The sequence below is a fragment of the Pocillopora verrucosa genome, chromosome 12, assembly GCF_036669915.1.
Source record: "Pocillopora verrucosa isolate sample1 chromosome 12, ASM3666991v2, whole genome shotgun sequence".
Lineage (NCBI taxonomy): Eukaryota > Metazoa > Cnidaria > Anthozoa > Scleractinia > Pocilloporidae > Pocillopora > Pocillopora verrucosa.
This window is the reverse complement of record NC_089323.1, coordinates 19,951,567-19,968,249: the sequence shown is the minus strand read 5'-3', so window position 1 is coordinate 19,968,249 and position 16,683 is coordinate 19,951,567. Positions and strand designations below refer to the sequence as shown.

The following is a 16,683-nucleotide window of genomic DNA, read 5'->3' as shown; positions in this document are numbered from 1 at the left end:
CGGGAAAATAATACAAAAAGCCAAATTCTGAGAAAAAACGTGAGTCGAGGGCTCCTAAGAGAACCGTGCGTGAATTTCTCTTTCTGGCGCACCAATCAGTCCATTTTTGGAGATGAAAAAGGATAAGGTTTTCCGGCAATCAGAGGAATCAAAGTTTTCTAGCATAAAAAAGGTATGATGGCGAGAGCATCGACATAAGAAACACCTTAAAGAGATGAAACCGATTTGATGTTGTTTCCTTGCATTGTAATCTTGTTGAAGGGGAGAGGGCCCGCTTCACTCAAATACGTCTACTCAACATGTGAAGAAGAAGTAAATTCTTATGGAACAGAAAAACAAATTTTACAGAAATATACTGACCTATAAAACGGGAAAAGTAAATGCGAAGATACCACGAGACAAAAAAAATTCTTTTCAAATGCCGAGGGAACATACAAGACACGAAACAATCGTAGGGAAAAGGTTTACATCGACGCACTGGTAGATGGGGCGTGAAACATGATGTATGTAGGGCGGCGTAAGGGCCCGAGCGCACTAGGCTGAACCAAAATTTGTTTCCGCCAAAATTAAAATTTGTTCATTGTGGGTGCACTGAAAATCAGCAAAATGTTTGTTAAGCACAAAGTGTCAATCACGTGAATGTACAAATTGAGCAGTACTTGGACCTGGAGATTCAGCTTAAACGTAACCTTGAGAGCCATAATAATTGTTTTCTGAGTATCCTGAGTACTGATCGTCGTGCACCTTCCCGAGGTACAAATCTTCTACCTTCATTGTTTAATTGCCTTGTAAAAATAAAATATTTTGGCGGTCATATGCCTGACGTTTTCCTTTAAATCTTGGCTCGTAAACTGAAAAATCTCTCAGATTTTACACCCGACAAAAGTTTTCCTGCTCAGAGGCAGGACGACGGCGCCTTTGGAGATTGGTAAGGCTAGACAAAATTTGGTAGAAAAAAGATCACAGGGTGCGCTTGTCTCACGATACTGTTGACCGATTTTTTCGAAAAATACAGGAAAATTAGCCTAAATGCGCCAGGGCAGGAGCTCCTGGCCGGGGCCTTAATTTACATTAAGTGCGAAAATAATGGTGTGGAAATGATGCGTGGAAAAACGAAAAGAATAAGTGCAAATTAATGGGTGTGGAAATATAACACCTGTTTGTATGGATTCTGAAAAAAAAAGTTACACATTCACCACAACGCTCGTAATATTATACCCTGATAGTCGATAAAATCAACCATACGTGTAGCACATGACCTCACTCGCCCTGATCTGTCATCGCCGAAAAGACACACAAGCCCTTCTAAGTCAATTGTTTCCGTTGGTATTGCGTGACGAGAAATAGTTGAAAGCACGGGACAGGAATCATCAAGAAAGTTCGAAATGTTTGGTTGAAGATTTCGTAATTTGTGGGTACGAAATCAAAAATCTTTCATCAAAAGTAACCATTGAAAGATCCGCTGGAATATCCTGAATTTTTTCAAGATGTTTCTGTTTGCTTCTTTAATGGTAGTGTTTACATCTGTTGGTGCGTCGCTCGAGCTTTTCATCTCTCAAAAGCATGGCGTCGATAATTCAAGTTGCCTGCAACGAAACGCGAGCAAACCTTGTGGATCTCTCAGTTATGCACTTAAAATTTTAAACGAAAGTGCCTTTAATGAAGAAACAGTGTTTGTGTTTTCTATTGAAGACCGACGCTACAGTTTGCAAGAGAACGTTCAGATTTTACAGCCTCGAATTGACAGATATATTTACATAACGTCTGGCAGTGTTTCTACAGTAATACGTGGCCTTGATACATCAGCGATCACCATAGGGTTGCAAGAAGCAAAGGCCACATCTACTTTTAACATTCATGTGTCGAACATCGAGTTTGAACAATTTTCTCCCAATGTTGCGGCCGTCGTTATGGTTTGGCAGTCCAACAACATCTCTTTCAACAACTGTGAATTCCGAAACAACAGTCGATCTGGTTTAAACGCATTTGACAGCGGTGTTAAAATAGAGGAATGTTCCTTTGTCAATAACACCTCCAACATGCAAAAACTCAAGGAATTAGACAGTCGGGTAATCCCAACCTCCGTGTCCGTCTCTGGAGGGGCAGGGTTTGTGTTTGAACAAGCAGTTGGTTTGACTCTTGTCATCCGAAACTCAAACTTCAGTGGTAACTCAGCTGCAGTGAACAAGTCAGAGAATTTTATTCCTCCCAATCCATTGTCGCTTCTTCCTGGCTTGAACTTGATTGGCGGGGGATTGTTGATAGTGTTCAGGTCCGACGCAAATTCATGTAGCGCTCTAGTTGAGGACTCATCTTTTGATCGTAACCACGCGACGTTTGGAGGAGGATTATATTACGCCTCCTCTCAGTTGGCTGCAGGGAATTCAATAGAAATAAAAAGATCGAGCTTCTCGAAAAACCGTGCATCGCAAAGCGGAGGCGGTATAAGCCTCACCGTTTCGGGTGCAGTATCAGGTAACGCAATCTGTGTCACGCAATGCGTTATCAGTGAGAACTGGTCTAGAAGAGGTGGTGGTTTAAATGTATTTTTAATGAGTTACTTTGGACCATTTACTGAATCTCTGATGCAGTTTAAAAACGTTACCTTGGATGGAAATAGTGGCCGAGCTAGCGCTGCTGTTCGTCTCGATACAACTCTTCCTGTTGGATTTCCTATAAATGTTATACCAGAATTTATTGATTGCATAATACAGCATCACTGCGCGAATTACCTGACGTACACGAGCCCGTTTATGAGTCAAAGGGTGAGCGCAAAATTTACTGGACGCAATATCTTCAGAGAGAATCACGGTGCAGGAGCAATAGAGTACCAAGAGGGTCGAATTCTCGTGAATGGCTCACTGGAATTCGTAAAAAACTCAGGATCCTTTGGAGGGGCTGCTCTTTTAAGCTCCAGTCAGATTATTCTGCACCCGAGTAGTCAGATGATTTTCCTTCAGAATTATGCTAGTGGTATTGGCGGAGCAATTCTTGTACTTACGAGGTCGAAGTATGAATTTATTCATGAGTATAATCCGGATTGTTTTGTCACTTACAGCGAAGCGAAGACTGCACCATCCAAATGGAAGGTAAGATCTCCGAATATGTTGTCTCAAGAACTGTGGCTCTCACTGATTTGTTACATCTCAGCCAATACGATGCTAGGCCCTTACCAGCTCTGTCCTTCAAGTTACTGACTGTTTATAGAATCTTTTAGCGGACCTCGTTTTATGTGGTTGAGCTGCTAAACCAATTTGGCTTAGGACCAGCTGCATTGCATGCAATGCACTTCAGGCGTAGTTGCACGAAGTGAAACACACACCTGCCAGTGACCATTCTCACAGACGAGTACACTACAAAGATTAAACAAAGAATTTTCATTCAACTTTTCTCGATTTTTTCCCGCGATAATAGCCCACCTCGGAGCGTTTTTGAGCGCACACTATTTCCACCCATTAGCGAGCGAGCACAATTATGTGCAGAGCAATATCATAAAATCAACCCTAAGTTCTAGAAAGCTTCTGCGCACAAGCTAATCACAAAGATAACTAAACGAAAGGTTTTTTTTTCTACTTCGAAAGGCAAAAGTGTCATTCGTAAAGAACAGTGCCAAAGTCAAAGGTGCCGCCGTATACATTTCGACACTTAGTGCCTGTCTGTGGTACGAGAAGTATCCTTTTCACAGTGTCCAAGAAGCAATCCGTTGGAATAATACGTTTGAGTATCACGATAATTTCATCCTTCCCGCTAAGGATTTTAAGGCGTTAACTGGACCAGAGTATGACATTGCAACTGATACACACCACTTTCAAGTAGAAGGGAATCAAGACATGAATGTAGAGGTAGGTTAAGCTCAAGCCCCCCTCTCTCGTTTAACCCTCTACACCCCAACATCAGAATGCACATTCTCCATACTGTTCTCCATACATTTCTTAAGGTGCTAACAAGGAGAATTTGTTTAACAATCAAGAGCCTCTTTAGTTGGTGATCATTTCGTTTATTCTCATGACCTTAATGTATGATTCAGAAGTGATATTGTAGAGAGAAATTAGATGTTAGTCACTCTTAGGGGTTAAAGAGTTTTAACTCTTTAACCCCTAAGAGTGACTAACATCTAATTTTTAAAAAAGGCTTAAAGTATAAATTTAGGCAAAACTTTGTCCCAACTTCAAAGCTGTGCGAAGACGAAATTCATTCCAGTCCACTTGTGTCCTAGTGTCCGACTTTAGATACTAGTGTCCGTTCTTAGACATCAGTGTCCGATTAAAGATACTGGTGTCCGATTCCGGACTCTAGTGTCCGGCTCTCGCCTTCAAGACATGACATGCTGCGCTATCAGTTCTAGCTTTTTTCTACAAACCGAAGCGCGTGCTTCCTGTAGGCCATGCTAAAGTCAGTAAGTGATGTTATTTTTCCTGCTTGTTCCAGCTCTCACCAGGCGAGGATGTGTCCCTTAATATCCAGGGTTACGATGAACTAAACCACACCATCTTCACCATTGCGACTTTGTCTGAAACGGGTATCTCTGACACTGAACCCAAACTTCAACTGGATAACGTCATGCATCTGTTGTCTCCCGTCACCAAGCAATCTTTACCGTTAACGTATCAGCTGGCCAACAGAACTGTATACAATGAGGTGAAAAATAAGTCAGTACATCATTTTCAGTTGGAAGACATCTTTTCAACACTCAAGAACAGATACATGTTTAACGTGACCGCAGTTCCTTGTAAACCAGGATTCAAGTTTGAAGGGACAAAGTGCAAATGTGACAAAACGATCGAGGGTGTGCAAAGGTGAAGGCTTTCCAGTGTTTGTGTTTTAACTAACTTTGAGTCCGTATTTGGGTTCAATCTGCGTATCTGAGCAAACCACGCACCTACCCCCCCCTCCCACCCAACATTAACCCTAACTTGTTATCAGTTGACTGTGGTTGGGTTAAGGGAGGAGTAAGTGTGCAGTTGCCCAGATACTGACTTTGATATTCTCTGAAAGGCACTCATTACATGTTGGTTAGTTTGCTGATTGGATTCTCAAGCATTTCGGACCCCCGCTGTGACATGTGTTTAACGCTATAACTCCCACAAGTGATAAACAAATACCCTCCCTATGAAATTCACACTTTATCCAGGAATTAGGTATTGAGAATACTCAAACTTATCAGGAGGAAATTGTTATCTTGATCAAGCACCAAATTCTTGTAACTAATTTACAAGGAAATGTGTAGCAGCTAGAGGGGAGAATAACAATCAGATCTTGAGAGTGAAAGGGTTATAAAAGAATATTAACCTTTCCATGACTGACAATGTTCGCTTTTATAAACTTACCGACTTTGATAACAGATGTGATGACGGTGACGGTACAATCTACTTGAAAAAGGGGCAGTGGGGAGGAGAAGTCAATGGTCGCCTGGTAACGTACTTCTGTCCTCCTGATTACTGCCGCTGCGAGGGAGAAGGCGACTTGCCCGGATGTGTATTCAAACCGAAGTATGTCGATAATCAGTGTAATCATAACAGGACAGGGGTACTCTGTGGCAAATGTCAGCAAGGCCTTAGTGTCGGTCTAAGGTGAGTTCAAACCATATGCATTCTACTGGCCATATTCTATTCTTTACACCTGATTGGCTTATAGAAGGTGGTTAAATCTCGATATCTATGATCATTACTACGGAATTATTGTAAGTGTGGGTTGATCTTTTTATAGCTGAGAGAGCAAGCATACGAACTAACAGAAATGCATCTCGTTCAAGAGGAGTACCAATACTCCTTGTCGCTTCATGTTAGGAAAACAACGGTAAGGTCAGGCAACAATAATGAGCCCACAGTAATTTATCTTTGTATTTATCTTTCAGATCGGCAGAGTGTCTTCAGTGTGACGGTGCTTATTGGATTATTGTTATTTCCGTCATCGCCGTTGTCGTTGTATGCGTCATCATCATTATACTCAATCCCAGCCTGTCTAGCGAGCTTCGAGGACCCCTGTTTTTCTTCCAGGTCCTCCCTTTCATCTTCAAACCAAACAATCATGTCGGGCGGGTAGTAATTTCTGTCGGAAACATACTCAACTTTGGCGGCCCTTTCTTATACTTCACGCACATGTGTATTGTAAAAGGGATGACGAATTTGTTCGCTGTTGCCATGGGATACCTGATGCCGCTTGTTACTCTTCTCGTCTTTATTATATCTTACATTCTAAGCGCAAATTTTTACCTCGTGAGATTCAAACTTCGTAAACATTCGAGCCTACAGTCGTTCTGGCTGATGACACTTTTTGTGTACAACTATCTCGCCGTTACGTCTTTCATGTTGCTGCACTGCCCCAAAGTTGGTGGGAAATTGATTTTCTTTTACGATGGTAACGTGGAGTGCTTCCGAGGGGAACATTTAGCAATGACCGTAGTTGCATTCGTGGTTCTGTTTGGCTTCGTTATTTCCCTGCCTGTGGTTGTACTTATCTTGACTAAAGGTTATTGGAAGGTTGACCCACAGTATGTCAACACGCTTATCACTGGTCTACGCCCGCAATGTAGATGGTGGTGGTCAGTGGATATGTTTCGGAGGTTGTTGTTGCTGTTCAGTTACTCGTTCATTCCTCATTGGTTCACAAAGCAGGTGAGTGTTATTAACAAAATATGATTTTTAAACGGAAATCTATTCATATTGAAGAAATCACGATGCTTTAATCGGACATTGAGGCACTACGCAACCATTTTTATTCGCATTTCTATTGGGAAACACTGAAAAAAAAAAAACGCGTTTGATATGACAATTGTCATGTTGCCACAAAAATGAAAGTTCTAGAACTAAAGTCTCAATCATAACGGAATACTTTTTCGGTCGTTGCAAGAATCGGGGTCTACTTTGTAAGCCGAATCCATAAATACATGGCCCTTAGAAAGCAGCACAATTTGAGGCGGATGGTAAATAACATGGAAAGTAACTAATCGTCTGCAACCTATTACAAGATAATTTGGATCTATTAACCCTTTAACTCCCATGAAGAACCAAGACAGAATTTCTCCTTACAATATCGATGCAATATCAACCAGATAAGTGATGAGAATAAAGTAAAAAACAATTTGGGGATAACTAGTTGATTTAATACTAAATTCTCTGAACGAACATTATAAGAATAGTACGGTTGACAGAAAGGAGAATTACAAATTTGATCTGGGAGTTAAAGGGTTAACTGAGTTGATAATGTGAATTGGCTACCATAAAGACGTAAATCTCGTTTCGAATCAGAGCGAAGGGCTAACGCTCGAAACGTTAGCGTAAAAAACTCTCGCTGTGATTACAGCAAACATAAAACGCTCAAATTAGTTTGTATGTTTGGTCATTTAGGTTGTCACGATTATCATTTGCGCCTTCATCCTGACTGTACACAGCATGTTTCAACCATACAGGAAGAAACAAGTCAATGTGGTGGAGTCGCTGTACCTTTATATCCTGTGTGTGATCGCCATTATGCAGATCTTACAGGAGTCCGATCATATCTCTGATATTGTTTGTTCCTTCCTGATGATAATTACCACAATGCATGCCGGGGGATTGACTTGTTATAAAGCTGTAGGGTTCTTCGAGAGGAGATTCAAGTGTTTATGTCCAAAACCGTGTCCCAGCCAACGCAGTTACGGTTCAATGGGGGAGACAGCTATCGACAGATCTATTGATGAAGCTCAGAGACGGCGCAAAGACATTTTTGACACGATATTTGATAAATCTGAAGATGATAACGGGAATTGATATGGCTGAAATTATTATCAAAATTTAAGTCTTTCCGGATTGAGTTATGGAAATAACATGAACCGTGCAGGTCTGGAGTAGGATTATATTATAAAAAACTGGTACGATGGATAAATCTTGAATTAGTTCTAAAAGTTTAGTGGGACTTTAACTCCGAGGTGTAAGGGAGGAATTTTCCCGAATGACATCAACGCAACTGATTCTTAACGCTTGAATTGAAAGAAATGCATGGCAGACAGAGGTGAGGCTTCTGTTCTTCATTGGCAGCCCACTGAAGATTCGAGGATCATATCTTCTTTTAACATCCCTAAGAGTGACAAGGTTCTAATTTCTCCTTACAATATCACCCCTGAATAAAAGGTTAAGTCATGAGGATAAAGGAAATGACCAGCAACAAAAGAAGCTTCTGATGGTTTTACAAATTCTCTTTGTTAGAACCAAGGAAATGTACAGAGAGCAGTATGGAGAATATGCATAATGATGTGAGGGTGTAAAGGGTTAACCTTTGACCCCTAAGAGTGAGTAGTTGTTGAAGAACTCTCTCTAGATATTTTTTACACGGTTACGTTCAATTCAATGTTGATGGATGCTTTTCAACGCTCATACCGTTCGACCACATGGCATATGAAGTCATCAAAAAGTTTTTCCGTTCTCTTTGTTTTAAGTAGTTTGTTAAACATAGTCATGGGGGATCAATATCAGTATCTGGGCAACAGCGCACCTACCCCTCCCCTAACCCAACATTCGCCCTTCGGCAGTTCACAAGATACTGATATTGATCCGACATGGTTAGGGTATTATTCCTTTAACCCCTTGACCCCTAAAAGTGACCAGCATCAAATTTCTCATTACATTATCACCACAGAATCACACATTATGGTCAGAAGAATAAAGGAAATGATCACCAACTTAAGAAGCCCTTGACTGTTAAACCAATTCTCCTTACCAGCACGTAAGGAAACGTAAAGAACAGTATGGAGAATGTGTATACTGATGTTAGGGTGTAAAGGGTTAATTATCATCCGGAGTTCAAAGTAAAGGTCAAAGTATATTACATAACTTAATTCGTGTAAGAGTCAGAACAGAGAATTGATATTCCGATTAGGGGGGGGGGGGGTTAAAATTGAGCGTGTGAGAAATACTTTACCCTGAAGAGGAGGTAGTTACTCATTTTTAGATGCGAGTAAATAAAATACAACTTGTACTTTAATTCAAGTTAACTTCTAATGCTAAGTAAATTGAGATGAGATGCCTGATTGATATTCAGTGTCGCCCACTGACATTGTGTCAATGGATCTAGTGGGATCATCGATCTTCTTTCGTATCGTTTTACGTTATGGATCGTTCTCACACTCTAGGACTTGACCAAAACCCATTGCATTCTGTAACATCTATGACATCTTCATCTATTCTATGAAAGCCTCACATCGTACTTTATCCATAAAATTTACCCAGCTTCATTACTTTAGTACATTTGAAATGTCGAAAAGAACTGAAAGTATTACAGAAAATTAGTGCAACAGCCCTAAGGGCAAATATTTTAATTTTTTTGAACAGTTTTTACTTCACTTACTCGAGGGTCTTAATAAGGCTAACTAGAGTAATCGCCAACGGTCAAAACAAAATCCATGAAACCCTCATTTCAGGCGTCAGTTGGATATAAATCCCCACCCATAAAAAGTTAAGAATCGCATTCTGGTTAGCCTTTCAAATTAGGGACCATCATTATTTGTTTCCTGGGAGGGAGGGGTCGGACGATTTTTTAGGGAGATCACATGGTTTTCAAGGGGAATAAAGGGAAAATCAGTCGTTGCGAATAGAAGAGAAAGGGAGGACTATAAAAAATTGACTGACAATTCACTTCCATCGTATGAACATTTCAGAGCCTCATGGAAGGGGATGGGGGATCAGGTAAATTTTAACTCTGACACAACCAAAATCCTCCGACCCAAACTTCCCCCCCCCCACCCCCAGGGGATGGATAATGACCGTTCCCTTAGGTAACGTGAAGATAATTTCAGCTCGGTCCTCCTGATTAGTGCGCAAACATCAGACAACCCTTGCAAGGTCCATAAACTTTCTTTAAGCGTGTTTAATCTGAATCTAGGAGGAAACAAAAGAAGGATAATGAATGAAATGCATTGCTTGGTTACATACAACCCTAGTTGGGATCACAAAAATATGTACTCAGTTGCTTTTCAACACTAATATTGTTCGCCTATATAACAAACGCAGTCGTCAAAACCTTCCTTTCTTTTTGTTTGAAGTAGTTTACTAATCATAGACTTGGGTAATATATCCTACTATTAAGAACTTGTTATCAAAGTCGCCAAGTTCCCAATTGTTGTTGACGAAAGACAGCACTAGAGCGCGCTGAGACAAAAACACGGGGTTTTGAACAGATGGTAAGTTAACGACATAAAGTCATTACGCTGAAGTTTCTCTCTAAATTGGAGTGCCAGAGAATTACGTGACAAAATACATGACACGCGGAGAAGGGGGGGGGGGGGGGGCAGGTTTCAACCTGCTCAACCTGAGTAGGAAAGAAAGCTTGCTAAAAGTTTATAATTTGTTCTTCAAAATCTACCACTGACCATGATCTGCGCCTTCAGAGGGGGAGTTAAATATCGTGTCCATAATGTTCCTCTGTCTTTCTCTCTCTGCGTCCAAACTGTTCTGATCGATCTCTGTGTCCTCCAGCTGGTCATAGTCTCTTTGTCTTGTATTTGATTCAAGTCCCCTTCTTGCACAAGCGATCTCGAAACGCTTACGAAAGAATCGCGCACCCTTAAAAACAGTTACCACAAGTGCATGAAGTGCCACCGTGAACACTAAACCTAAGGACACGCCGTACCTAACCATTTCATCTTCAACAATTTGCATAATAGCTAGAGTGGCCAGAACCAGTAAATAGACAGACTCTGTAAAGTTAACACGAGGTTTCAAGTAAGGTTGAAAGTTACTGTGGACGGCCAAGATCAAGACGCACATCAAAATCATAAGAATCTGGGAGAAAAAATGTAGAGAAATACGGATTTAAGATTAATTATTAATTAATTAATTAATTTAATTAATAATTAGTTTATAATTAATAATTAATTAATATTATCAATTAATCAATTTTCTTAATACGGATCAATTCCAGTATCAGTAACTTCGCATCAACCTCTCCCCTAACTCATCAACAAGTCCACTGAAAACAAATTAAGGCTAATGTTGAGTTAGGGGAGGGGAGGGGTAGGGGCGCAGTTGCTCAGATGCTGACAATGATCCAGAAAAACTCATCACTTAAGTGTTACAATTAAAGAAACCATAGCAAGACAGAATATCATCGTCCACGACCATTTATGTGATGGGAAGGTAGAATATCAATTAGCTTGGGGATTGTTAGTTATCCAGTACCAAACAATCTGAACTAAAATCAAAAGAATTGTTTAGCACATAATATTATAAGGAGAATTACTAGTGAGATTTTGGGAGCGAAAGGTTTAAGAACATGGAATTACTTTTAAAATAAATCTTCTTTCGAGATATCGTTCATTTTCCATAGCCCTACCTTCTTTGTTTGCCAGTTTGGGACGAACGCGTAAGTACCAACCACGAGAACTCTTCGACACAAATCCACTGACCACCACCAACGGCGCTCAAGGCGCAGACCGCTTGTCAGTGTATTCAGGTATTGAGGATCCACCCTCCAATACCCATTGGTCAGAAGAAAAACCATGATCGGTGGGGGGATCACAAGGAACACAAGCACAAGGATAGCGAGGATTGCCATTGGCAAATGGTCATCATAGAAACATTCCACGGTTCCATCATAGAAGAATACGTGACTGTCACCAACTTTTGGACAAAACAAGATCAGAAACGACGTCTCGACACAATAGTTGTAGATGAAGACAACAAGAAGCCAAAAAGATTTGAGCATCGAACGTTGGCGAAATTTAAACCTGAGGCAATAGTTAATGCTCAATAGATAAGCAAACAGGAATATCAACAGAGCCAGAAAAGGAACCAAGTACCCAAAGGCAATTGAGTACAGATTATTAATTTCTCCTACAATACATGTCTTCGTCAGATAGACTAACGGCCCTCCAAAGTTGAATAAATCCGCTAAAAGGAAGATGTGACTCCCAAATTGGCTGGTGGGGTCGAATATGCAAGGGAGAACTTGGAAGAAGTACAGAGGTCCTCTTAACTCGCTAGATATACCGGGATTGAGCCAAATGATGAGAACACACAAGGCCATGACAAGAGGTATAACCACACCCAATACCCATCCTGGATTGGGACAATCGACGCACTCGTTCCATCTATAAAAATAGAATGTAAGGTAGTTAACCGTAATAATGCTGCCGAAACCCAGTTTATATCAAACTGAGTTACCAATGATCCTAGAGAATTTGAAACTTCGGATCAATTTTTAAACTTTGCGATACTTTCTCAACCAATCAGATGCAAAGCTGAAATAAATCGCGACATGGTCGCTTGCCTTTCTTCCACTTTTAAATCCAGTTACGTGTCTTTCTGAGGTAAAAGTGGCCCCTTGCGAGATTTCAGGTGGTTTTCTTTGGCCGTTGGCCTTCTGCAACTCAACTATGGTCCGGTCTGGAAATATACCTCGTGAGAGAACATTTGCTGAGAAAACTTTACCTTAACCCCACGCTAGTATTTCCAGAGCATTTACCACACAGCCAGCCTTCGCGGTTCTTTGCGCATTGAGCAATACTGTTGGCTGGATCGAATAAACATCCAGGTAGTTCGCCGACATGTGAACAATTACAATACTTGTATGGACAGTAGTAGGTAACCAGGGTACCATTTTCAGTTACATTCGCCCAGTATCCCTCTTTTAAATAAACAGTATGTCCATTCTCGCATCTGAAGTTAACGGAAAAAACAAACAAACAAACGAAAAATGGAATACTCGGTTTTGAAGTTATACACTCTCTAAGTCGGTCAGAGAGGAAGTAAGTCAGGTGATCAGTCAGTCAGCCAGCCAGTCAGTCGTTGGTCGGTCTGTCAGTCACTAGATCAGTCGATAAGTCAGTAGGTTCTCATTCAGTCAGCCGGTCATTTAGTCAGTTGGTTGGTCGGTTCGTCGGTCTGCCGGTCGTCACTTAGTCGTCAGTCGTTAATCAGTCGGGTTTTTTAAGTCAGCCTGTCAGTCGTCGGTCGGTCAGTCGGTTACTAGTCAGTCAGCCTTTGGTCGGAAGGTTGATCGGTTTGTCGGTTCACTGGTCTACCGGTTGGTCAGTTAATCGTCAGTCGTTAATCAGTCGGTCGGTCAGTCAGTTGAGGAGAAGGTGGGTAGATCACAAGCAAAACCATAATACAATTAACGAACGTAGTACATCATAGCAACAAAAACCTGCTGACCTTATTTTCGGCTTTTCACTTTTAGTTCTCACCTCGAAATGCCAGGAAGTTTCCTATTACATTCGCACGCTTTAGTGTCCTTGTTGAAATTAAATCCAGGCGGACACGTTTGAAGCTCCATTTCAAAGGAATATCCATTTGGTAAGGTAGAAAAGATATCCACAAATTGAATCCTTCGCCTATTCTTTTCACCTCTGTTTTGTGCTTCGTTGTAAACTGTCTCAGGAGCATTGAACGAAAACGATACAGTACTTGATTTGTTAGGCGAGAGCACGTACAGTACATTACTAAGCATCAATTTTGATGTGTTGTCAGAGCTGCCTTCTTCAGCCACAAAAGCAGTCGTATACACACTGTGTCCAAGTTCATCAACTCCTTGCAGATTCAAAGGAAACTTTTGACCTGGAGCGAGCTGATAGGGAGATCAAAAGAAAACAAGACCTAGTTTGTTGGGCTATTTACGAAAATTTCATCGGTTTGGTAACACTAAATTGGACATCGAAGAATGCAGGGTAAGTAACAAGCAGGCATGTAGGGGAGAGGGGAATGGACGCAAGTAAGGAAGGAGCGGGCTAGAAGGGGTGGATGGGTGTGGCTAGATAGATGAATGAATGGAAAGACGAAAAGACAAAGAAACAGTTATGGCATAGACAAAACAATTAACTCAGTAACCTCCGATGAGAAACATGACGTAAAGTAAAGCTTACGAGCTAAAAGGGTCATCCTGTAAGAATTTATTTGGGTTCCAAATATGGCATGAAGCAAGCTACTATTCCCTGAAAGGGATTCTAGTCGATAGAGGGGTGTCTCACCCCCCCCCCCCCCCCCATCACTTGCCCACTTTCAGCAATTCGCTGACAGTTTCCCCTCGCCCCTCGTCCATTCATACTCCTGGGTGAAAGAGAGAACAAGATGTCTTGCTAAAGTTTACAGCACAAACCATGGATTATACCTTCACAGTAGAATTATCTCCCAAAGTCGAATTGTAATTTTTTGTGTCTGTGGCAATATCATACTCAGTTCCACTGAAGACGTGTGGGACACCGTCGAAAACAAGCGAGTTATTTCTGTACAAAATATTACTAGACCAGCGGAGAGCTTTCTGCGGATCGTGGTACGGAGCCTCTTCAATCCACACACATCTTTGAAGAGAGGAGATATAAATAGCTGCTCCTTTTATCCTGCTGCTATTCTCGATAAAGGATACGTTGGTCTTAAAGGAAAGAGGTATAAAACAGACTCAACTAAATTTAGAATGTGATATACACTTGAATGACAAAAAATTCATAGTTTCAAGAGCTTACCTTCCATTTCGATGGGGGCAAGTAATGGTCACTATAAGCCAGGAAACAGTTAGGATTAAACTCGTGTATAAACTCGCTCATGATGTTTTCCCATACAAGTATCGCGCCGCCGATTCCATCGGCTTTGTTTCCTAAGAACATGAGTTCACTTCCGGGGTAAAGTATCATTTGACTAGATTGCAGGAACAACGCTCCTCCATGGGACCCCGTGTTGTTAGCAAAAACCAGCTGTCCCTCCACATGTAAAACGCAATCCTGAAAACTTCCTGCGCCTCCACCATAGTTGCGCTGAAAAATGTTGCTTCCCTGAAACCTTACGTTCACCCTTTGACTTGTGAACGGACTAGTACGTGCAATACTCGACATATTGTGATTCTCAAACTTGCAGTTTATAAACTCGGGGGTAACATCCATAGTGCTTCCATACGGAAGCGCAGTGGTGAAGCGAATCGCTGTACTGGCATCGCCCCTATTGTCACTAAACACCACATTATCAAACCTCAACACGGAGTCGTTCGGTTTGTCATCATAGTTCATGAGAAAAACATTAACCCCTGCTCCTCTCCTCGCCTTATTTTCTTTCACGGTGCAGTTTCTGATGACACTTGTGATGCTAGACGCATTGTCCCATTGGGAGAATATCAGCCCCCCTCCGGTTTGTCCGGCTCTGTTTCTCACAAAATGCGAGCCAATTATCGACAAGTTGTTTTTCGACGCCGAGTTAGAGTCGGCAAAGTAGAATCCCCCTCCATACGTTGCCGAGTTGTTCGAAAACTTAGAGTCTTCTATCACAGCACGACAGTGTTCAGTCTTCTTCAAGAACACAACTAGAAGACCCCCACCTCCTGCAGTGAAGTGCGAGACATTTGATGAAGGTGCAATATACGATGCTGAATCATTCGTCACGGCCGAGTTGAAGGTGAAAGTTGAATTTTTTATTACCACAGAAAGAGGAACTGAAGTTCGAAACAGAAATCCTGCTGCACCACCGGCCGAGGTAAACCCTTCTTTAAACTTCTCGCTGGAATTGCGTCCATTTGAAGTGTTATTTTGGAAAATACAACTTTCTATAGTAACCTCGCTATCAAAGGCGTTAATCCCAGCCTGTTTGTTATGTTCAAATACACAATTCCTGAAGTTTATTTTAACAGAATTCCATATGAGAACAGTAGCGGCGAAGCGAGGGCCACATTGTTGAAATTTGAGGTTTTCTATGCTAATATTTCTTGTCTTGTCTTGTCTGATTTGAGTAACTCGAGATCCGATATCAAATCCAGCAGAGACATCTGTGCATCTAATAATGGATCCATTTGCGTGACTTGATTGCAGAACAATACCTCTCCTTGGGTTGGTTTGACTGATGTTGATCCGTTTGTCCAAAGAGTGAATGTGATCTTCGATCTGAAAAATAAAGAGTGTTTGATTGTGGTTCTCTTCATCCTCCATGGCATTTAGAGCAAATCCGACCGTTTTACAAGGTCCCGAGGCGCTCGAAAGTAGACAAGATTTGTTATCATGTCCGGTGGCGGTTGAAACTCGGATCTCCAAAGCACCCGACCATTCCACAACAATCAAAATGTAAATGACCATAACACAGCCGGCGACTAAGTCATTGAATCGCATTGTCGCTCAGTAACGTAGAGAGAGATGCGAGATTTACCCCCGACTATCTTTACTCAATCTGTCTACATAGATCGATTGGTATTCAATTAAAGACACAAATGTCACGTAATCGTGGCTTTCGCGATGGTATCACGCGGTTTTCGCATGACTGCTCTCACTTGGGGAGGTTACCAAGCGAAAACGACTGAGACTACCGCGAACACGCCATTTAGGATGGGGTGGATACAGGACACGGGGGCCGGGAAGGATCACGAACACCACTGTCATTGCTAAATGGAAATCTTAGAAACATTTCACCGAGCCATCAAAAAAAAAAAAAGAACACGTTATTACTGCCAATGTTAACTCAGAAGAGGATCATGAACGATGTCTCGACGAGCTGACTAAATAAGGAACACGAGTAGGAGCCAAAATGACCTCAGAATGGAACTTCAGCGGAAATTCAACTTGAGACAGCAATTAACGCTTTCGAAATAAGCCAACAAGTAAAAGGAAAGAGCGACCTCTGAAAACGGTTGCAAGAAGATGATCTATTCCTGAAATGAGGTACGTATCAAAAAAAGACAACAATCGAGGACTTAAGTTAAAGGTGATTCGCTGCATAAATGGAATAATAAAGTCACCCAATA

The 16,683-nt window shown here is 41.4% G+C and overlaps 2 protein-coding genes across 3 annotated transcripts; one reads left to right on the top strand and one right to left on the bottom strand.

Annotated features, from left to right (window-relative positions):
- Window positions 1–1,323: 1,323 nt before the first annotated feature.
- LOC131791539 (uncharacterized) lies at window positions 1,324–9,240 on the top strand. Its single transcript, XM_059108885.2, has 6 exons — window positions 1,324–3,089; window positions 3,582–3,842; window positions 4,429–4,796; window positions 5,343–5,570; window positions 5,855–6,614; window positions 7,347–9,240. The coding sequence occupies exons 1-6, from the start codon at window positions 1,488–1,490 to the stop codon at window positions 7,746–7,748; spliced, it is 3,621 nt and encodes a 1,206-aa protein (XP_058964868.2). The 5' UTR covers window positions 1,324–1,487; the 3' UTR covers window positions 7,749–9,240.
- LOC131791538 (uncharacterized) lies at window positions 9,240–16,135 on the bottom strand. Of its 2 annotated transcripts, XM_059108883.2 has the most exons (7): window positions 14,432–16,135; window positions 14,080–14,340; window positions 13,160–13,539; window positions 12,402–12,629; window positions 11,305–12,061; window positions 10,343–10,754; window positions 9,240–9,851 (listed from the first exon to the last, which is right to left on the bottom strand). In XM_059108883.2, exons 1-7 carry the CDS (start codon window positions 16,052–16,054, stop codon window positions 9,841–9,843), a joined length of 3,672 nt encoding a protein of 1,223 aa, XP_058964866.2. In that variant the 5' UTR covers window positions 16,055–16,135; the 3' UTR covers window positions 9,240–9,840. The 2 variants fall into 2 exon arrangements, with proteins under 2 accessions (XP_058964866.2, XP_058964867.2); XM_059108884.2 differs by lacking the exon at window positions 14,080–14,340.
- Window positions 16,136–16,683: the final 548 nt, after the last annotated feature.